General features: G+C 37.0%; 1 protein-coding gene across 1 annotated transcript in view; it reads left to right on the forward strand.

Moving 5' to 3' along the window:
- The window catches only part of WIF1 (WNT inhibitory factor 1), a 69,735-nt gene that overhangs the window by 31,600 nt on the left and 14,154 nt on the right, over positions 1 to 23,981 (forward strand). Inside the window, exons 3-6 of the mRNA XM_028533187.2 lie at positions 10,762 to 10,870; positions 20,568 to 20,708; positions 21,642 to 21,737; positions 22,731 to 22,826. Of these exons, the coding sequence (XP_028388988.1) occupies positions 10,762 to 10,870; positions 20,568 to 20,708; positions 21,642 to 21,737; positions 22,731 to 22,826 (442 nt within the window). The remainder of the gene's footprint in view (positions 1 to 10,761; positions 10,871 to 20,567; positions 20,709 to 21,641; positions 21,738 to 22,730; positions 22,827 to 23,981) is intronic.

Raw genomic sequence — 23,981 nt, forward strand, 5'->3', positions numbered from 1 at the left:
GGTCACTGAAATGTAGGTGTGAACTGAAGTCACAAAACAGATGTGATACCCCAAGAACAGAGCAGAAGCATGAAGAGCAGAGCAGAAGTTGTTTCCTGGAAACATCAGCATTTAAGGCAGTATTTCTTAACTGTTTTTTGAGTCACAGAGTCCTTTAGGAATGTGATGAAAGAGCTAAGGTCTGCTCTCTACTGAGCCTCACACAGATGGACACAAAAGCTACAGACTCTCTAAGGGCCCTTGGGCCCACATTCAGAACTCTTCGTCAGGTGCAGGTCTACAAAGAGAAGAACATGAAGGTCATTAGAGAAAGACCCATCAGAGAAGGAAAAGTAAGACTCAAAGAGACTGTTGTTGCTACATGTATGTCAAAAAAGAAGAGAAAGAGAAGTTGTTTGTAATAAAAATTTTCAGAGAATACAGGAGAGATTAAGGTGGAAGAGTGTTCAGTGGATTTAACAACTTAGACATCATCTGTGACCTTTTGTAAAAACATTTTAGTAGTAGTGGAGGCAAAAGCCATACTGTAGTAAGCTGAAGACTTATGGGCAACAACACGGAGGCCATGACTACAGACTCATCTGGAAGCATTGTAATGCCAGGAAGGAAGAAAGATAACCTGGTAGAGACACAGTTGGGTTTTTAATCTTTTCATCACATTAATATATATGAGGGAAGATGACATTATTTATGGAGTCAATCTCAGAGGATACGGGCAGGAACCAGGAATGAATATGGATGTGGCCTTTTTGTAAGTGGAAGGAGAGAAAAAGTTGAGAGAATTCACATCTAGCAATCTCTGTTTTCTTTGAGGTCATCAACTGAGTGAAGATAGCAGGAATGGGAGGAGGACTTGGGCAATCTATGGAACTGTTGTGTGCAGGGGAAGGGAGAGACTAGTGATATTTAAATGAATTGCTCAGGAATATTAGGGGGCAATTGAAGCTGGCCACCTAGTTTTAACCAGTTCTCAGATTATGGATTTTGATCATCAGTGTTCTCCAGGGTATTGTTCAGTGCCACCTCTGTTTCTCTTTTTCTTAAGGAGCATCAATCGTGCATGGATGAGTAACAATTTTAAAATAGCAAATATGTAGAGGAGTTTAGAAGATTGAAAAGGCTAATTGGGCTGTATGTTCTAGGCAATGTTTCTGCAGTATAAAAACAGTTTATAGTGATGACTGTTAGTTGAATCTTCCACTAGTAAGACTTGTTCTCTAAATTTTGGACTTGAAAATCTGTAACTATAAAGTTACAGACATATTTCTTTTCTATTTGGCTCTTAGGAACAGAACAACTGTTCACTGGGTATATCTTGTAATGTTGTATTCTAATATATGAAATTACAATTTATGAATAAAGAAGTCAAATTAAGGCATATTTAATAACCTTTACCAAAGTAGTTTAGTGCATTTTTTCAAAACATAAAGTAAAGGGAAAAAGTCTGTTTTTTTCTGGTTTTCATCACAAAAGTGAATGAACACTGTTCATGTGCATTCAATAAAAAATATATCAAGGAATTTCAGAAAAGTACCTGAAGCTAAAACTAAGAAAAATATGACCTAATATTAAATCATTTGAAAAAAAAGTTCAAATATAAATCTTGATTGGAGAGGAAAAAATAGAAAAAATATTCCTTTCCCTTTTTCACAACTGAAACCTTCCTCTCTCCTCTCCTCTAGAATGCCTGCATTCATTAGCTCTCTCACGTTCTCCAATAATTATTCTGTCTTAGTATCTAGGAGAAACTTAGAGCTGTGGTCTCAAGTCCCTCCACACTGTTTATTTTCCCACACCTTCTGTTTGGATTGTCCTTGGTCCCCTAAGTGCCAGGTGTAACACTTGTAATGAAGTTTTCTTTCCTTAGTCCCTTACCTTACCCCACCCGATACTGCTTAACACTGACCTTCTTCTCGGTGCCTAGTTTTTAGGTTGGCACCCATTCTGTAAATGCTTGAATCAAGGCAGGCTCACTGTGAGAAGGAGCCACTTGTCCCAGAACCCTTGAGGAATAATGAGGAATGAAGTTTTCAGAAGCCCCACTACTGCCTCCATTGCCCTTTTCATGGGAAATTTTGGCAATCTGGTGAAAGCAGTGTGCTGACCAGGGACTGGATTCTGTTTAGAGCTTACTTTGTATTTATACTGACACCCTCCCCTTCTTTCAGTCTTTTAAGAACTTAAAAAGTCTTTTCCATTCCCTAGTGCTTTATTTTTCTATATCCTTGTGACCCCTCCCTCATTGTTTAAAAAACAACAACAACAACAACAACCAGCTTTGGGTTCTATCTAACACCAAATAGCAATACAGCACTCTATTGTGTTGTTCCCATATCTTCAAAGAGAGTGACTAGACAGTGATTTGTCAGATATCCTGGTCTGTTTCTGGTTTGCATGAGCAATGGTGATTCCAAACCGTAGGAGGAAAAACATGGAAATGTTTTAGATATTTCGGATTTATGTGAAGCCAAACCGTGTGATCTCCTGCCAGTTTTAGTTTACAAAACTCTCGTCCTGGATGTGTTTACTTGGGCTTCAAGTTTTAATATTACCATTATATTCCAATAACTTTACTCCCTCCACCCAGCCCTCTGACTGTGGTCTAATGTGTATAAAAGTGATTACTAGAACAGAAGAACTAGGGCAATTGAGATTCTGTCTTTAAGCAATGTCCATTTAAATGTCAATTTAAGCCAAGATCAGTGAAATAATTAAATGACTGCTCTGCAAGAGGAGGCACCTTTTTTTTGCTTCTGAAACAAGCTCTTCTTAGAGCCAGTTTTAAAAGAAGGCAGGAAAAAAGTCCTTGTTAATATCTCAGTTTCCAAGTGATGTTGCAATTATTTATTATAATTTACAGAAGGCAACGTTCCTATAAATGCATGCAACTTTACAAAACTTATAAAATTCTATGAATTACATAAAATTATAATTAAATATACAGTATAGAAGGAGACCCAAGTGGGTAATGTGAACCTGAAGAGCACTGGACAAGGTCATGTGTCAGCATGGGACCTTGCTTACACTAGCGGCTTACGTTCTTTCTGGGAGTCTCATTGCCTAGGTTTTGTCCAAGAAAAGCATAAAACAGTTACAGTCTACATACAGACTGGCTGACTGTCAAATATCAATGTTCCTTTGACTGCTCTTTTTTTAAAAAAAATGTTCTCTATTCACTATGTATGCTGTGGTACCACAAAGAAAAGTAAGAGATGGGAACTGCTTCATAATCCAGTGATTCCATTTCTGGGGATATATCTGAAGGAACCCAAAACGCTAATTTGAAAGAATATATATACACACCCCTATGTTCATTGCAGCGTTATTTACAATAGCCAAGATCTGGAAGCAGCCCAAATGCCCATCAGTAAATGAGTGAATAAAAAAGCTCTGGTACGTTTTCACAATGAAATAGTACTTGGCCATAATAAAGAAGGAAATCTTACCTTTTTCAACAACATGGATGGACCTGGAGAACATTATCCTAAGTGAAATAAGCCAGTCAGAGAAAAACAAATAACATATGATTTCACTTAAATGTGGAATCTAACAAACAAAATAAACTAACAAGATAAGAAACACTCATGGATACAGAAAACAGACTGAGGGTTGTTAAAGAAGTGGGTTAGTAGGGCTGGGTGAAAAGTGGGGAGGGATTAAGAAAAAATACATAGGCACAGACAACAGTATGGTAATTGCCAGAGGGAAGAGGGGTTATGGGGAGGTGGAAGAGGGAAAGAGGGGGATAAATGGTGGCAGAAAGAGATTTTACTTTGGGAGGTAAGTGCACAATACAGTGAGCAGATGATGTGTTATTAAGTTGTACACTTGAAACCTGTATGGTTTTATTAACCAGTGTCACCCTAATAAATCCAACATAACAAAAGGCAATCTTTTGACCCATAAACGTAATTTAGCAGTTGCCAAAACAGAAAAGCTGCTGCCTGTCCGTGAAATCAGACACTAATGCCATTTCACCACAACAGCATGTTCAGGAACACCCTGGCTTATGCTTCCTGAAGCCTCTCACTAGATTATCCATTCATCCAGCAAATACTTATTAAATGCCTTGCTTGTGCACAATGCTACCTGACTCCCCAAGAGTGTGTTGGAAAAAATGCAGCCTCATCCTTAACCACAAAGAATTTAAATGTATATGATAATACATGCCCTACACCTGTGAAAAGTTTAATAATAATGTGTGGTGATGTATGTTTAAGGGCCGCTGACTGAAGTCCTGTCACAGGCTGACAGAGGTGAGACACTGGCCCCGAGGCATGGCTATGGTGTGTTCAGAGCAGGCCAGTGGACTTCCAGAAGAGGGCCCCTGTTGAGAGTAATAATCTAAAAAACAAAATACATGAACAAACAAAATTGAAACAGACTCATAGACACAGAGAGTGGACTGGTGGTTGCCAGAGGGGAGGGAGCTTGTAGGACTGAGTGAAAAAGGTGAAGAGATTAATAAGTACACATTGATAATTACAAATAGCCTTGGGGATGTAAGGTACAGCATAGGGAATATAATCAGTAATATTGTGATAACTATGCATGGTACTGGCTGGGTACTGGAACTATCAGGGAGGTCACTTTGAAAAGTATGTGATTACCTAACCAATATGTTGTAGCCCTGAAATCAATACAAAATACTGAAAGTAAACTAATTGAAAAACAAAAGTAAAAAATAAAGAAAGAAAATTTGGAGCCAGACTCCAGGACACTTAACAGCCTGAAGGCCTTGTCTTGGAGATCCGGGGAGACAGGAGAGGACTGTGACATGGCAAAGTTGTGTTCTAATTGATACATTGGTTTATATTATGGCAGATATTTTAAAGAGGAAGGCAAGGTAGTATTTCAGAAAGTATTATAATAATGCCAATATGGGGAAATAAAGTCTGGGTTAGGATGGAAGCAGTGGGAGTGAAAGGAAGGAACAGGATCAAAAGATATAATGAGAAAGGATAAGATTTTGGTGTCTGGCTATTGTGAGATGAGATATATGCAAGGAACAATAACAGCTCTGAGGTTCAGTACCTTTGTTATTGGGAAAATGATAATACTCTTGATAAGGAACTAGGCTCCGTGCAGGCAAGCACGGCCCAGAGGCAACATGAATGGTTCTTGTTGAGCATCACTGCTGGAAAGGAAATGGTTCCATCCGTGAGACTGCACGAATGTTATGACAAAATACAAACAGAGAAGAGCTGAGGCCTGAGTCTTAGTGATTTTCCATGATCATGAGCCTAGGGGAGGAGAATTAATGAGGAAATGCAGGAAAATCAAGGCATGGGAGGATAGTCAGTGTCACAGAATCCAAGGATAATGAGTTTTCAGTTTGAAGGATAAAATTGTGCAGACAGGTGACAAGAAAAATGCCAAGGAGGAATATGAGATCTGGCAATTTTAGTCTAGACATTCAGGCATCATTATTTTAAGCATTGGTATGTTTATACATTTTGTTTGGGACTTTCACATTGAACTATTTTCTTTTCTTGATCATTTTGGTAGCTTTCTTCTTGCCCTTCATATACAGTATAGGAGCTATGTTATATCCTTGTGGTAATTCTCATGTTCCATGCCCTGTTCATCTGGACATACTTCTATGCTATAAAACTAGGAGGCTGTTGTGAGAAAGAAATGAACAGTGACTTGAGTATAGTGAACACTCAGAAAAATTACTTCTAAAGTTTGAAACCTTAAGCATCTGTAGTTTTACACCTCTAAACAGCCTGAAAATTTCTTTGGGACAAATATGCCTTTATTGTTGTAGTGTTTTCCCATGAGCCCTCAGGTCAGCATCAGGATACATGAAATTAAAAGAGGTTTGAGAGCCCCTTTGAAAGCCTTCATGGTTGTATGAAAAACTTTTGATTCGTAATTCAGAGGTTCCTGCAATTATTGTACTTATTGGATTAAGTATACGCCATAAACCCAGAACTTCAAAGGTGGAAAAGAAATGCTGGATTTTCTCTCTTCCTTCCAATGGTTTATGCAATTCTCTGCTTCCTTTCTCCATGCCTACCTGCCCACCGTTCCAAAAAACAAAAGAGTGCCAGAGCGAAGGCCTTATGGGTTGTGCCACTTGCTGTTTAAGTGACATCGTCTTCAATCCTGGAAGGAACAACCCTAATATTCAGCCAAGTCTCTTAGAAGCAAGTTAAATGGACTCCAGCACTTCTCTCTTGATAAAATTCGCCTGACTTTTATACTTCTCCATGAAAAGAAAATTTACTGCATGGCAAACCAGGCCAGCAAGATTTTTCAGCAATTTAATTTAGCAGCGAATTATTCTCCTGAATAGACCCATTCTTTGTTTGAGTACAAGGCAATCTTTCATGTGTTTCCCAAATAAGCTCCCCACTTGCCTCTACCTGCGTTTCCGCTAGTGTCATTTAATGAAACAAAATGTACTTTTTCCTAATAGAAGTTTCGTGCTCTCTAATATGCCACCACCTTTAACAGTTCATGCTCTGACTTTCTTTTATCTAAGTAATAAATCTATAATTTGTGAAACTTGTTTCCAAACTTTAAGGCTGGCTCTCTGTTCTCTTTGGCATAGAATTTAGGTTTTCTTTGACCCCAAATAAGTTTTTCCAGTGGAAAGGTTTGGGACTAAGAATATTTATTATATTATAAATAAAGTAAAAACAGAGAGTCCTGTCTAGAAGTTAGAATATGACATTATAATTCTATTGCTTATTTCATCATCCATTTTCTATGATTCTGAAGAAAATATTTAAATGTTTAAGTTAAATGAAGAATATATTTCATCTCTACCTCATGGTGATCTATAGAAATATTTTACACAGTATTGGTGGTTTTAGAAGATCTCTTTATAATGACAGTCAAACTTGGAAAGAAATCAGTGTCAAGATCAGAGGCAAAGAGTTAGTCAATTTCTAAGAGGTTTTCAAGCTGGACATTTTTAATAAGGCAATGAAAACAATACATGAACAAGCCCCTTTTAAAAAAATATACCAAGTATAAAGAAGATTTTATATATTAGAGACTATAGAAACACTATCATTTTCAACAAGACAGACAAACAAAAAAAGTTGACTCTGTCAACTGCCTTTCACTGATAGGATCCAAGTAAGAAACTGTTAACCACCAGTTCTTCACCTGTGATATAATCTTAGAACTACAGCAGAAAAACCTACTGATCTTAATCTACCGATTCTCAAAGAATTCAAAGGGACACCCTAAATCCCCTGCACTGTGAAATTTCTTATTGATAAATCAGAGTATTGGCTGTCCAGAGAAGCCCATTAAGCCTAAATGCATCATGTTGAGCAGTCACGCCAACACTAATTATGAACTCTCTGATACTGAATATAGTGGATTCTGTGCTGCCCAGTCCACTTAGTGTGGCTACATTCAAAAGCTGCAACAGGAGACCCAAGTGCTCCATGGCAGCGATTTTCAACCAGTATGCTGCAAGAATTTTTAAAACATGCAGTACCTGACTGTTTAGTTAGAGTCACTGACCTCTTTTCCCTTAGGTTGTCAAATAAAAAAAAGACAACAGCCAACAAAACAATAGTCTTCTGGTGTGACTGCATCGAAATTATACCTAGTTTTTGGTCAGATCAGAAAAAAAATGTATTTTTGGTGTGGTGCAGAATTTTAGTAATTAGTTTATGTGTGCCATGAGATAAAAACGGTTGAAAATTGCTGCTCTGTGGAGTTGTTAATGGACCCTGAGTGAAATTCTTCCAGTTCCACATTCTTTGAACACCATCAAACGTTTTTAGAATAGACATTAATAAACTACTTCAATAATGAGTATTCTTGTCTTGAAGCATGCTTCAAGGAGATATACGAGAGTTTTAAATGAAGCTGTTACATGGGCACAGCCCCACTAAATAGAAGTCCAGGATGAACAATTCATCTTTTACCAGATAATTATACAAATATCATCAGGCACTTAGCAGTGAAAGTAGAGTACATGATTAATGTTTGTTTTTAAATAAATATATTTATTTCACTGTAAAAGGTATGGAAATACATTTGAAAAAGAGAAAAAAAAAGAAAAAAAACAGTTATCAATCCTATACAATCATTGTTTTAATCTCTGTCTAATCTTTCATCCTTTTTCTTATAATACATAAAATGGTTTTAAAAACTTGTTGATTTCCCTGGCTGGTGTGGCTCAATAGATTGAGTGGCAGCCTGCAAACCAAATGGTCACCAGTTTGATTCCCAGTCAGGGCACATGCCTGGGTTTCAGGCCAGGTCCCCAGTAGGGGTGCACGAGAGGCAACTATACACTGATGTTTCTCTCCCTCTCTTTCTCCTTCCCTTCCTCTCTCTCTAAAAATAAATAAAATCTTGAAAACAAACTTACTGGGGTACAAATATACAATGGACTACTACTCAGCCGTAAGAAAAGATGAAATGCTTCCATTTGCGACAACTTGGATAGATCCTGAGAGTATCATGCTAAGCAAAATAAGTTGATGGACGAGGACAAGAACCACATGATTTCACTCATATGCGGGCTATAAAACAGAAAGCAACAAATCAACAGACAAAATAAAACAAAAAACTCCCAGACACAGACAACAGTGTGAAGGTTACGAGAGGGGAAAGGGCATGGAGAGAGTTTGAAGAGGGTAAAGGGAGTCAGATAAATGGTGACAGGTGACTAGACTTTGGGTGGTGAGCACAATATACAGATGATGTATTATAGAGTCATATATTTGAAACTTATATAATCTTATTAATGAATGTCACCTCAATAAGTTTAATTTTAAAAACCTATTGAAATTATATTAGTATTTATAAATGTAATTTTAAATATATCACCCATATACACATAGATTTAATTTATAATGCAATAAAGCTAGACAATACAATCATGGAGCAGGAAATGATTTATTACAGGGTATTGGAAGCGATATAGCCATTAAAAAGCTTTATTTTCAAAGTATTGCACTCCACCCATGCAACTCTCTTCCACTGCTATATGCACTGTTGATACAAATGTTTAGACTAAGTCTTGGCACAAGTATGTTTGTCATGTCATTGTCACTAGTAGTTATTGCTGTAATTGGTAATATAAATAATTAAAAAGTATTAATTATAAACACACCCAGCACTCAATCTGTTTATAATATCAACTAAAATATATTTTGGAACAAAATGTTAACTGATAAATATTATCAGCGAAATGTAAAGGGGAATGTAACTGGAGAAGTCATTTAAAATATCACAATTTGTGAAAAGCTAAGTAGCTGTCCACTTTTAATAGTTGCTCATTTTCCTTCAGGGACAGACATAATGTTCTCTTTTTTGAAGGAGTTCATTCCAAGTTGAATTACCTTCCCTGACTATACTCTTCATCAGACTCCTTGCAGTCTTCTGCCTTGCCTTAGACAGAGGAAGAATTGACTGCTTTATGGCCCTTTATCCTTAGAGCCCTCCTAATGAACACATTTGAAAAATCAATTCATGAAACTCTTACCCTTCTAGGGAACCTTTCAGAGTGGTCTTCTGGAAGCACTGCCACAATGCAAAGAAGGGGCTGCAGTGAGAATTTGGTCAATGAAGCCACTCCTTTTGGCCCAGTGAAACCAGGAAGTGTTTTGTACTTCCCTGCCAGTGTAGGCAATGTCCCGATAGCAACTGAGATCACCCCTTCACATTATCATCCTCATATGAGGATGAGCCTAACCCATTTGATACCATCCTTTAAAGCAGAAAACTGAGTGAATGTCCACTATGTATCTCAATATCATCTACTTTGGAAAATAAATTTTATACTGCATATAAAAAAGCCATATTCCTTTTTAACCTCCTTCTAGCTCATGTTTACATATTAATTTCATTTATTAACCCATCCATATTCTGGTTATCTCTACAGACAACTGCGGAACCAGTCAACTTGTCTAATTCTCATTTTAGCAGCTGTCCTATATATTGATTGTTTTACATTCCAAAGTAAGAACCTATTGTTTCTACTCCAAACTCTTTTAATAACCCAGCTGGGAATCAGTTAAGAATCAAAGATAAAGCTCTGCAGTGAGATTATACATCACTACTTCCCATATTTTGTGGTTGTTTAAGTAGTGGGAACCATTTTTTCAACTAGACTTAGAGGGAAAATGAAAATGTTTACAGTGTAGAGATTGATGGCTTGTTGTGATATAATGGTGGTGCATTTTGCATTTTTAGACTTTTCTCTCCATATTTTAGTTGTGATCTTAAATAGAAACCTTTCAGAGTGGATAGCACTGAAAAATGGCAACAACAATATCATTAAATTTTGGACTTTAATATCTTCTCTTGCCAATAGATTTCTGCTTTCATTATTCCTTATTATTACAGTTTTCCAAAAATGCCCATTGCCAATTTGAAAAAAAATTTAAAGAATTACCCATGAAGCTGAGATGAATTTTCTAAGGGCTAGCTGATTATTTTGACACCACTTGTTTCCTTCAGAGCATTTTTTTCAATCCTTTTAAGAGATGGCAAGTAAATAATATTGTTTAACTAAAAGTTTACCTTGAGGACATTTTAGACTGATATTATTAATGTTTTTAAAAGATTATTTCTCTCCAAACAGAGAGTCTAATTCTAGAGCTCTAAAATCCAGAAGAGTGAATTCTACCTACACAATATTTTAGATGTCGTGTGCTCCAGAGTTTCCATAGTAAAAAATGTCACTCTCCCATCAAAGGGATGATGAGTTGAATTAGTGCCTTCTCACTCTCTGTGGTTTCCATGATACTGACTGACTACCCATGCCTTTTGTTGCAGGCAGAATACTTCTATGAATTCCTGTCCTTGCGCTCTCTGGACAAAGGCATCATGGCAGATCCAACCGTCAATGTCCCACTGCTGGGAACAGTGCCTCACAAGGCCTCAGGTGGGTGGTCTTTGCCTCAGAGAAAAGTTTACCCTCAAAAATGTAACGATGATGAGAATAATATTTAAGATCCAGATGTCACCCATTAGAGGGATTATGGAATACTCTCCTGAAGAGATGGCTTGATTTTAAGGCAGCTCAGTTGTTGTCTTTATATCCTTTGGACAAAAAAGATTAGGAAGGGAGTGAAGAGTTTTATAAATTCTTGGAAAACTCTAGTCAGCCCCAATTCATATAATTCCAGATTAAAAAAAGAAAGAAAGTAAGTTGCCGGTGAGATACTTGGTCAGGGAGTGTGGATTAATATAGTGCACATAAATGTGGCAAAGTTCATGACCGGGACCAATGGGGTATGTCGAGAAAAACTTCCCCAAAGTGAGCATTGTACAGTAGCCTCCCCACATCTGCAATTTCACTTTCTTTGGTTTCAGTTACCCTGGGACAACTGGTCATCTCTACAGATAACTGCAGAACCAAAATGGTCCAAAAATGTTAAATGGAAAATTCTAAAAATAAACAATTCATACATTTAAAGTTGTGCACTTTTCTGAGTAGTGTGATGAAGTCTCACACTATGCCCTGCCTTCAGCTCATGACATGAATCGTTCCTTTGCCCAGTATATCCACACTGTATATGCCTCCCACCCATCTCAGTTATCAGATCATCTATCACAGTATGTGTGTTCAAGTAACCCTTTACTCAATAAGCGCCCCAACACACAAGAGTAGTGATACTGGCAATTCTGGTGTGTCAAAGAGAAGGTGTAAAGTGCTTCCTTTAAGTAAAAAGGTGAGTGTAGTACAGTAAGATACTTTGACACAGACCACATTTACACAATTTTTATTACATTATTACAATTATTCTATTTTACTATATTTATTATTGTTATCTGCTTACTATGCCTAATTTATGCATTAAACCTTCTCATATGTATAGGAAGAGAGAGTATATGTAGGGTTCAGTACTCTGTGGTTTCAGGCATCTACTGGGGGTCTTGGAACATATGCCTGACAAATAAAGGGAGATGACTGTATTAAATAGGAATTTTCCACATTAAAAAGTGGAAGAAAGGGGTTTACTCTTTCAGGTCTAATCACTTTTCCTTGCTAAGAAAATAATAGTATGTGATATTTAATTAGAGATTTTAGTTTACAAATTACTCATTCATGTATGATCTACTTTGAGTTCTGGGAGGCAGTCGAGGCCAGAATTACAGCTCCATTTTACCAATTAGAAAATTAAGGTTTATGACGTTTAACTGACCTTCTCAAAGTCATGTATTGGTAATAAGCAGTGGAGCCCAGATTTTATGACTTCTAGAAAAATACAGATCACTTATGTGAACCTGTTCAAATATTTCCATCCAGTCTTTTCCTATGAACATATATTTTTCATAATTGTGGTAAAGTTATATATTTGGCCTTTCCTCATGACTTTTTTGCTTTTAACATTTTAACATAAACATTTTCCTGTGTCACAGAGTTTTTTCCAAAAGTTACTTTTAATGCCCTTACAGTATTCCATTTTGTGAACATACCATAATTTATTTACTCATTCTTTTATTGTGTTACTTAGATTGTATTCAGGGTTTGAATCTAAAAATATCACAATACACATCCTTTCTAAGTAACAGATGGTCACTGGACAGGAGTTCTATTTTTTTTAATTCAACACAACTGTCAACACAGGGCCCCACACAGCAGGCATTGAGAAAGTACTTGTTGATTAATGTGTGTATCAAAATCTTGTGCTCATATTATTATTTTGGTAAAATAAATTCTTAGAACTATGAACTTTTTGAAAGGCTCTGAGAACGAATTGCCAAAATGCAATTACTGTCCACAAAGCTCGCACCCATTTGTTCCCTAGCTGACAGCGTGGAGAGTGCCTGCTTACTCTACGTCACCTCATCAACACGGGCTATTAATCACATGAACTATTTTGCTGCTTTAAAAATGAAAAGTGGTTTCTCAGTGTTCTTTCAATCTGACTTCTTAAAATTCCCTTTGAAGTAGAACATTTTCTTTTATCTAATAGACAATTTAAAATGTTTGTGTACCATGCTAATTTTTATATTGAAATAATATTGTTCTTACTGATTTGCAAAGCTCCCTATATATTTACCCTTTAATGCAATTCTTTTCGATTTATTTCTTGAGAGAAGTGGAATTTGCAGGGGCTTTTAAATTCTATGTGGTCAAACCTATCTTTTCTCTCGAGATTTTTTTTATTATTATTTGTATGGTTGGAAATTAATTCCTATTCTAGGGTTTTACAAAAATTTATTTTGGCAACAGTATGAAATAAGGCTGTAACCCAAATTATTTTTATGAATCATCAAAGTTACCAATTTGGGAAGTTGAATTGATTCAAGATATGTTCTTTATTTCATATTAACTTCTTTTAACATAAGGAGTTGTTTTAGAGCATATTGTTTGTTCTGACATTGTAATATTGGTAATGTTATAATATTTTTAAAAATAACTGATAGTGTAACCTTTTAAAAAATTATTCTTATTCTTCTGGAGGAATATTAGAATAATTTTGTCAGATGTCAAATGAAGACCTCATTAGGAGCTAATTTAAATCTATGAAATAATCAGGAAATCAGGCACGCTTACAAAGTCCATCTTCAGGTTGCAGTTACCTACTACTTCCAACTGCTAGCACTGCCACATTCCAGCATTGTAAGAATTGGGGACTGAATAAGCACAGAGTTTTCCTAATTTTCTGGCATTAAGTGCCTGTGTGGACGTAGACAGGAAGAGTGAATTTGAGTTTCTTTTGGGTCATTCCAGTGCTGCATTGTGACTAGCAGCCCTCCCAGAGGATCTGCTTCCAATCTAAATAGGTTTGAGGTCCTAGGAAGCCCATGTGAATGAATGAGGCTTGGGGTGCTGGAGATTCATTTGCCTATGATTTGTAGCCGCAGGGACATGGATATTGTATTTCCACTCAGATGGCATTGCTGGGGCTTTACTACATATTGGAGACAAGAAAGGCACTCTGGACACCAAGTTCTTGCAATATGGCCATGTCACATGTCAGATGCCATGTGACATGTCTCATGCCATGTTCCTTTTTAGTCAGAGAAGATTTTTTGATAAAATTTTTCTTGATCACATATTTTGCTTTAAAAAATAGAAACTGTCAAGGATAAAACAAATACATGTCTTTCCATTTCCATTTATATTTAAAATCTTTCCCTTTGTCTTTCTTTTATTTTGATTTAAAAAATTAAGTATATTTTTATTGATTATGAAATTACAGTCATCCCATTTTTTTCTCCCCTTTATCTCCCTCTTCCCTGGGTGTCCTGTCCCTTCAGCATTCTCTCCCTTAGTTCATGTCCATGGGTCATACATATAAGTTCTTTGGCTTCTCCATTTCCTATACTATTCTTCCATACCTACTAATTATACTTCTTATTCCCTGTCCCTTTTCCTCCATCCTTTTCCTCCCCTTTCCACTGAAAACCCTCCATGTGATTACAATTTCTGTGATTCTGTTCCTGTTCTAATTGTTTGCTTAGTTTTTTATAGGTCCAGTTGTTGATAGTTGTGAGTTTGTTGTCATTTTATTGTTCATATCTTTGCTCATCTTCTATTTTTTAGATAAATCCCTTTAACATTTTATATAATAAGGGCTTGGTGATGAACTCCTTCAATTTTACCTTATCTGGGAAGCACTTTATCTGCCCTTCCATTCTAAATGGTAGCTTTGCTAGATACAGTAATCTTGGATGTAGGTTCTTGCCTTTCATGACCTCAAATACTTCTTTCCATCCCCTTCTTGCCTGCAAGGTTTCTTTTGAACAATCAGCTGAGAGTCTTATGGGAACTCCTTTGTAAATAACTCTCTCCTTTTCTCTTGCTTCTTTTAAGATTCTCTCCTTACCTTTTTTTGGGTAATGTAATTACAATGTGCCTTAGTGTGTTCTTCTTTGGATCCAACTTCTTTGGGACTGAGCTTCCTGGACTTGCATGTGTATTTCCTTTGCCAGATTGAGGCAGTTCTCCTTCATTATTTTTTTCAAATAAGTTTTCCATTTCTTGCTCTTCCTCTTCTGTTATGGTACCCCTATGATTCAAATGATGGAACATTTAAAGCTGTCCCAAAAGTTCCTATGCTTCTCCTCATTTTTTTTAATTCTTGTTTCTTCATTCTGTTCTAGTTGAATGTTTATTTCTTCCTTATGTTCCGAATCACTTATTTGAGTTCTGGTTTCCTTCCCTTCACTGTTGATTCCCTGTATATTCTTCTTTATTTCTCTTTGTGTAGCCTTCACTTCTTCGTTTATTTTGTGACCATACTCAGTCATTTCTGTAAGCATCCTGATTACCAGTGTTTTGAACTCGCCATCTGATAAGCTGGCTATTTCCTTGTTACATAGTTGTTTTCTGGAGTTTTTGTATGTTCTTTCATTTGAGCCATATTTCTTTATCTTGGTGTACCTGTGACATTGTAAGAGACAGAGACTTAGGTATTCACCAGGGCAGGGCAACCCCCTTTGCTGCACTGTGGCACTGTGTGTAAGGGAGGGGTCAGAAAGGGAACAATGCTGCTTGCTTGGCTCTCGTCCTGCTTTCAGTTACTTCCCTTGCTTCCCACAAGCAAATGGCAGCTTTCCAGTACTGATTCCCTTGTAGGTGGGCTTGTGTATGTTCTAGGCTCTCTTGGGCTCATCCAAAAGACTCTTCTGTGAGACTGGGAGTTTATCCTGCCACCACAACTCCCACAGGTTTTTACAGCCAGAGGTTCTAAGACTATTTTTCTGACACTGGAACCCCAGGTTGCCACGGTCTGTCTCACTCCCCAGCTGTTCCTCCTAGTTTATCTGCACCTGAATGTGGGACGACCCAGTCTACCAGCCTCCATTTGCCCACCTGGTCAGCCACTACCCACCTTGTCAAGCATCCTCTCTGCCCCAGCTTCCTGTATCCATCCCTCCTACTAGTCTGCATGAATGTTTCTTCTTTAACTTCTTGGTTTTTGTACTTCTATACAGTTTTATTTTCTGGAAGTTCTGGTTGTTTTAAATTCATAGTTATCCTTTTGGTTGTGCAAGGAAGCAAAGCACATCTATCTACAACTCCATCTTGGCCAGAGCCATGTTCCCTTTGTCTTTTTCTGATTATTGAAAGAATACAAGTTCACTGTAGCCCACAAAATCCATAATTAAATTCATTACACAGCCTTGAATTTTTGAATTTCTAATTTAATGCCTGTGTCTTAATTCTTCCAAGCTTTATTCATTTTTTGTGTGTAGTGAAAAAAGCTTACTGAAATTTTGCTTTTTAGGATATTGAAACAAGAAGACTTTGAACGTATGATTTGAGAATATTTGAATAGATCATGTTTAGCTATATCATGTTCTAATAGTTCGAATCTTTACAAGTAATAAAATTTAGGGGAAAAAATGGATGATGCTTTGGGCAAAGTGACCTGGAAAAGAACAAGCTTCTGGGACCAGGTGACTTATGCACATGCACACACACTCACAAACACTCTGCATGTACAACTCCTCCCCCCACCCCACACACAGGTTTTGGAGGCAGATGTAGGATTTGTTTGCAAAAATGCAGGTGCAAGAAGTTTATGGGAATTTCAGCCCATTGCAGGGCAGTTATTCATTAGCCTCATTAGCTCAGTCCCCACAGTAGGAGCAGTGAGGGTACCTTGAATTATTAAAAAGTAACCAAATCAGTGTGTCTATGGTCCTAAGCATTCAGGTAGTGTTCATTATTCTCCTAGTCTATTTTATACCCCCAAGCTGCTAAGCTATTCTTTTATCCCATAGACTCCTTATATGCCTAAACATTGAAAAAGAAAACTCTTGATCTTTAACAGTTATGAAGTGCCTGCCTTCTGGCATCTGTAGAGAACAAAAACAGGAAATACAAACTGCAGGGTGGTTCCGTAAAATTACTGAGTTGGATAACAAAAAACATAAAATTTCCATAAAGCCAAGGTTTTGCCTCTTTGAACACTCTTGTCATACCATGAATCCAACAGAAAGGTGGGGTTCCTCAATCAAGACTTTCAGGAATCCAGTGTCTAGAAACTTTAAAATAGATGCTAATGCTGATCATCTTCTTGGTGAACCAGGTCTTAGCAGAAATTAAAGCTCAGAGTAGCTGCTCAGTGTTTGCTGAGAGAATGAATGGCTGTCAGCACAGCTCGGAGCACTGATGACTGTTTGTGTGGCATGATTTATAATCACAGAGCAGTGTATAATTATGTGGTGTTGAGAATGAGCTCTCTCCCACCTTTCTCACCCTTTTCCCTTGCAAGGGCAGTGATTCGGGTAACCAGAGACTGAGGATGTATGTGCAACATGCCCATCTCAGTGTGGAAGAGATATTTAATCAGAATATGTTTGTTATTTACTTTATATGAGTTTGTTTATATGCAATCAATTGCATATGAATGTGTGCATGTGTGGAATATGAATGTGTGGAAACCATCAACAAAGTGAAAAGAGAACCCATGAAACAGGAATAAACTTTTGCAAACCATATATCTGATAAGGGGTTAATATCCAAAATATATGAAAAACCTATATAGCTCAATAGCAAAAAGAAAATAATTTAAAACTGGGCAAAGGACCTGAGTAGACATTTCTCCAAAGAAGATATGTGAAAGGCCAACAGGTACGTGAAAAGATACTCATCACTAGTCATTAGGTAAATGCACATTAAAACCACAATAAGACATCCCCTCGTGCCTATTAGAATGGTTATTATCAAAAGACAAGTGATAACGAATGCTGGCATAAATGTGGAGAAAATAGCTCATTTCTGCATTATCAGTGGAATTGTAAATTGGTACAGCTACTATGGAAAACTTTATACAGGTTGCTCAAAAAATTAAAAGTAGAACTATCATATGATCCAGCAATTTGACTTCTAGGAATACATCCAAAGGAAATGAAAACACTAATTCAAAAAGATATCTGCACCCACGTGTTTATAACAGCACTATTTACAGTAGCCAGGCCATAGAAACAACCTAAGTGTCCATCAATAAGTGAATATTTTAAAGACTTTTTAATGATTAAAAGATTTTACTATTGCAAAATGTCTTCAAAATAAATCACTAAAACATAAGCACCAAAAGAGCAGAAGCTTTTATTTGTCTTCTGCACTAAAGTATCCCCAGTGTTTAAAACAGGGACTGGCACATGGTAATCACCTAAAAAATATTCATTGAATGGATTAGCCCTTTGTGTTTTGATTCAAACTTTATTTAACCATTTAGAGGAAGAAATTCATCTTGAAAACCCTAAAGAAAGTTACTTATGGTGTGTTTTCCTCCTTGACATTTCTGTTGGATTTTGTATCCTTGTTTTTCTCCCTGGGACTGTTCAGGGCCGTATTTTCTAGAACCACAGGCCAGGAAACTCTCTATGCATCTCACTACTTTGACCAACTTCAAGGCCATGTTAGGAAATCACACACTTTCACGTGAGCACCCCAAACTCTCCAGAAGCACCCCCAGATGACTAGAGCATGCGAAAACACAGTCATACTTTAACCAGATTTGTAAATGGTTTGGCTTTTAGCACATCTGCAAATATGGACAAACTAGTAAGTATTCTTAACTGCATTTCCTATACATATAAATATAACATGATTTTTGATATTTAACATTCCAGATATGTTTTGAAATTTGACAGTGTGATAAACAGAAACAACGAGTTTACTTGGAAACCCTTTCATATCAAGATTCAGAAAGCTAAAATAAAACTTATGAGCCTTTTTAAAAGAATCAGGTGGGCTGCAAAGTGAAGGTCCAGGAAAAAGATACACCTGGAACATAATAGTTTGGGTGATTACATGTGATGAGGAAGAATCTAAATGTTGTATCTTTAGGGATCCTTTTGGATTCTCCCATCTTTTTATACCTCAGGGCAATTACTGGCCTACCCATCCATACAAAAGATTTATGAGAGCAAGCTTGACTTGAAGGAACCATTGCCCAAAATCATAAAGCTAGTTTCTGGTGACGGAAGATTTGACTTTGGGTGGCAGGCACACAATGCAATATACAGATGATGTATCATAGAAATGTACATTTGACACCTGCATAATTTTGTTAACTAATGTCACCCCAATAAATTTAATTAAAAATAATAAATAATCAAGAAAACCAAAAAAGATTCATGAGAAAGATAAATAAAATGTTAAAATTGTACAAAGTAAAAATTATAAGAGTTAACAATGGAAAGAAATTATTTGCTTCCTCCTGAAATGGAAATCCCTAGAATGGATTTCCGTGTTTTCTAAATTGGCTTTTTCATATATAAGCTTTCATTAAATGAAGGCTTTCAATGGAGACTATTTTACTTTGGAACTTCAGACACAACTTTGGTTTTCTCTCTCTTCTTATTTCTGTTAAAATATCTGTATATCCTTTTCATCGTGTAATTGATTATTTGCAATGCCAACCTCTTAAGATGCAGGAGAACTGGAAATCCATGTTACTTTGAGACTGGCATGGTAATGAACGCTGACAATGCCAAAACCTTGGGAGGAGTTTTTGGTTGCCAAAGCACATTCAGAAGACTGTATGACCAGTTTGTGTGTAATGCCTTATGGAAAAGAGGAGACAAATTTCCAGCTCATTTTTTCTTATAAACCTAGAGGAAAGGTTTATGAAAACTCTAAAGGGAAAGGATTTTTCTTGGCTTGCCATAATTTTCCTAAATTTGGCAGTAACTATTACCTGCCATACAAAAATAAAATGAAGCAAAATTTCATGTGTATAACTATTAGCAATATTTTTTCCTATTTGTAAGGAAGAACTAAAGTCTATTGGATCAGCTAGATCATTCCCAGCAGACATGTTATTATAGTCAAGTGGATTTTAGAAATTTACATAACCAGCCTCTCAGCAACGACTTGAGCCAATTCCCACCCAATGACTTATGGTATTCCATGATTTCTCACCTTCTCCGTACAATCGCATTGTTAGTTCTTAAGTCAATAAACACACACCCCAAGTGATCGCTAGACTCACAAAATAGCAGTGGCCTCCTCTTTAGGAACCTAAACTATTAGATTTAATGCTAGAATGACATTATTTCATCACACCAAACTCTCTTCCAGATCCCCAAGATATGGATACTTCTTAATATTAACAAATAGCAGGAGAAAATATTAACTTCATTAACTTAATCCAATGATTAAACTCTAGTCTGATTTATAGACTATTTCCAAAAAACATATTTTGTCACTTTGAAGCACAGAGTAAAAATAAACTAGTGGTAAATTGCTTATAAGGCTTTATTTAATGGATTCTGAAGTGTTGATTTTTAGCTGTTTTTTGGATTGTATAGAGGCTGATGAAGAGGCCCACAAACTTTCTTCCCCTAATTAATTAATCTATGCTGCATATTTGTACCTTTAATTTTCATAGAAAACATTTTCAAGATAGTACAAGACAGACTACAAAAAAAATATCCCCAATTCCATGTTGGTAGGGTAATTCATTCCTTCTCCACCCAGCATCAAGTACAGTTCTGTGGAGAATGCCCAGGTGATCAAAATACACTCCCTACTCTGACAGAGGTACAAGAATGTCAAATAATGAAATGTGGGCTTTGTTGCTTTGTTCTTCATCTCTCTTACTGAGATTTCTATAAAACTGGAATAAAGTAGATAAACTGTTTGTCAATACTTGCTTTTTCTTTAGTTGTTCAAGTTGGTTTCCCGTGCCTTGGAAAACAAGACGGAGTGGCAGCATTTGAAGTGAATGTGATTGTAATGAATTCTGAAGGCAATACCATCCTACGGACACCTCAAAATGCTATCTTCTTTAAAACGTGTCAACAAGGTAATCAGTGATGGTGATTCAAGAGAAAGCTCATAAAGCTTCCAGGCGTGATATGGGTAAACCATTATAGGTAGGTAGGTAGGAAGGTAGGTAAATGTATAATTATAATCATACCAGTGGGAGGAGAGGGTGATAAACACAAGGGTCAGTAACAATACCAAGCAAGACTTTCTCTGCTTTGACCCCACTCACAATTTTAATTGTGAGCTCTAATACCTCCTTCAAAGTGCCGTTTTCTACCTCTCTCCTCCCCCTCCCCCAACACAATCTTTGGGAGTTGCCAGATGTATCTTAGCTATGGTCATGAATTTTCCCCATTTCCTGTTCTAGATCCTCATACCAAGGTTGGCAGTCATTACCAGCAACTGCCACCTGTGAAGGCAACACTCCCCACCATCTCCCAAAGCTTGGCACTGCTGACCTCCATAGAGAATGGGGTGCCACCATCATGCTAGCAATCTCTGCTGGGCAAAGGCATCTCGCCACCACACCCCCATGCCCATTTACACATGAAAGCCTGGCTCCTTTCCCATCCTAGTACAAGATTTTCCAGCATAGAATCAAGCTCTGGGAGCTTTTGGTTCTGTAAAGATGTACCAGGAGGTCATTCAACCCCTTGAAAGCAATTAGTGAGGGTACTGTCAATCATTCTATTCTAGCATGAATTTAAGGAGGTATAGTAGATTGACAGGTGGAGATGAAGGCAGAATAAGGCTTGCTTTGCCTTCTTCCATGAAGGAAGTAAGATTGAGAAATGTGAAACCTTATTTTGAAGAAGACTTAGTGAAGTACTAGTGGTATAGAAAGAAAATGGTAGAAGTATTCAATAAATTATGGTCATTGGTGCACTGAGGGGAAGAATGACCACTACCTCTTCATGCTTGTTGTAATGATTTCAAAGACGTCCATTAGTCTTGTTTCTCTTTGGTGAAGCTGAATGCCCAGGAGGGTGCCGAAATGGAGGGTTCTGTAATGAAAGACGTGTCTGTGAATGTCCTGATGGATTCTATGGACCTCACTGTGAGAAAGGTAAAGACAGCTTCCCTTGCTTGCTCCCTAATGAAATGGATGTCACACAGGAGCCCTGCATATATTTGTAACACCTCCCCTGAAATTCTTTTTCTGTCACAGTATAAGGTTTGGTGAAATCTTAAAAAAGCCACAGGAGAGCTCTTGGAAGGGATCTCTTCTAGAAGTGGGTTTTCTGTTAAATGAAAGTGTGTAGTGACAGGGTCAGAGAATTCTGGCACAATGTCTACATTCTTTGTGGCCACTCCTCCCCCCAGATATTAACTACTATATGCACTATGCTCGGATGTAATCTTGTAAAAGTTTTGAGGGGTTTTTCCCCTCTACTTAAACTGTGTTTTAAAAGCTAGTATTATGAATGATTTGAAAGTTTCTACTCCAATTAAAAGTAGCTCAATTCAAAATTATGTCTACACCTGAGTTATTAAGTTGCTATAAGGCAAAAAAAAAGATGAATATAATTTGTGTAATGAGTATATCCATTTAAGTGAAATCACTATTAAGGAAGTTATATAAAGAAAAGAGATAAACAAGAAAATGTGTTATGAACCACATAGTACTTAAATCCTAAGAGCTTATTTGATCAAAATAATAAAAATATTTTCATCTTCAAGAAATAAGGGCTTTTCTTACTTGCATTTATTTTGGAATTAGAAGATCAAGGAAATAGAACAGGAAAAAATATTCACAGTCTTATGACCACATCTTAGTTGAAATAATGATTCTGGGCAAATTTTGATCAGCCATTCAGATAGAACAATTCCAAAATTTTCTTCCATGAAATTGGTTAAAAATAGTCTGATATGAAAAGACAGTCTGATTTACATCACAAAAATAATTTTTAATATAGACAACTTGTATCTCTGAAGAGTGACCATTTTTTAGTCAACCACAAAGCTTGAAAACGTAGGCCTGTTATATTACTGACATTTCTAAAATGTTCCTGCTCCGAAGTCCTGTTTGGCCTTAATCAGAGCTCTCTCCCCCTACCAGCCCTTTGTGCACCACGATGTATGAATGGCGGGCTTTGTGTTACTCCTGGTTTCTGCATTTGCCCACCTGGATTCTATGGAGTCAATTGTGATAAAGGTAACAGTTTTTTTCTTTATTTTAAGAACAAAGATTTTTTAATTTTTAAATGTTTCATAAAAAACATATATTTAATATATCATCACTTTTCATAACAGCACTATAAACAGAGTATATCACTTAGCTGGCTGCTGTAATAACTCAAACCCCAACTCTTACTATAGCTTAACATAGTAGAAGTTTGTTTTCACTCACAGAATGCTCCTGTGCAGGAATACACAGTCAGCGAGCTGGGCAGCTTTTCTCCAAGCAGTGACTCAGGGACCCAGGTCCCTTCCATCTATGGTCCTACTTTGGAGCTCTTTGGATCCAGCCAATAAGCAGAGAAAGGGAGACTGGAGTATGCACTGCTTAAAAACAAAACACACACACACACATAAAACAGGCTCAGAAGTGACCCACAAAATTTCCACACCTATTCCATAGGTAAGAATTAACCCCACGATTAAGTCCCAGGGTGGATGTCTGTCTTCCACTGACAGTTTTTTGGGAGGGGAGCCCCGGATTTTTGTGAGCAGCTAGCTGTCCCTGCCACATGGGTTTGGGTAGGTCCTAATCAGTGTTATGCATGAACTTCTAAGACAGAACTGAAACAACCTGCTCCAAATGCCCTGACCTGGATGTTCGCTGAACCCCCAATTCGATGCTTTATTTACAGATCACATCCCTGAGAGATCAGGTTCCTCCTTCCTATAATGCAACCTCATAGCCAACTTACTCTTAGAAAGTGGATTGAAATTTGGCCCTAAAATGTTATTGAATAATTCATACACTTGACAAGATATGTCTATTTTGACAGGTTCACATCTCTTATGGAAAAAATTAAATAATATCCTGTAAAGTGTATTCATGGAATGGAACATGCTTTGTGTCAAAATAGCCAATTGCATGAGTAGAACACCAGTTTTTAAAACAAATATATGCTTGAAATAAATTGAGTGCTATTTTTGAAAATTGTCTCTTTAGTGATAATGCAGCTAGTACCAATTAAGATTGAAATGAGCAGCTTTAAAAAAGAAAGAGAGAGAGGGAAAGAAAAGAGAAAAAGGAAGGAAGGGAGGGAGGGAGGGAGGGAGGGAGGGAGGAAGGAAGGAAGGAAGGAAGGAAGGAAGGAAGGAAGGAAGGAAGGAAGGAAGGAAGGAAAGAAAGCTAAAA

The sequence above is a fragment of the Phyllostomus discolor genome, chromosome 2 (assembly GCF_004126475.2).
Source record: "Phyllostomus discolor isolate MPI-MPIP mPhyDis1 chromosome 2, mPhyDis1.pri.v3, whole genome shotgun sequence".
Lineage (NCBI taxonomy): Eukaryota > Metazoa > Chordata > Mammalia > Chiroptera > Phyllostomidae > Phyllostomus > Phyllostomus discolor.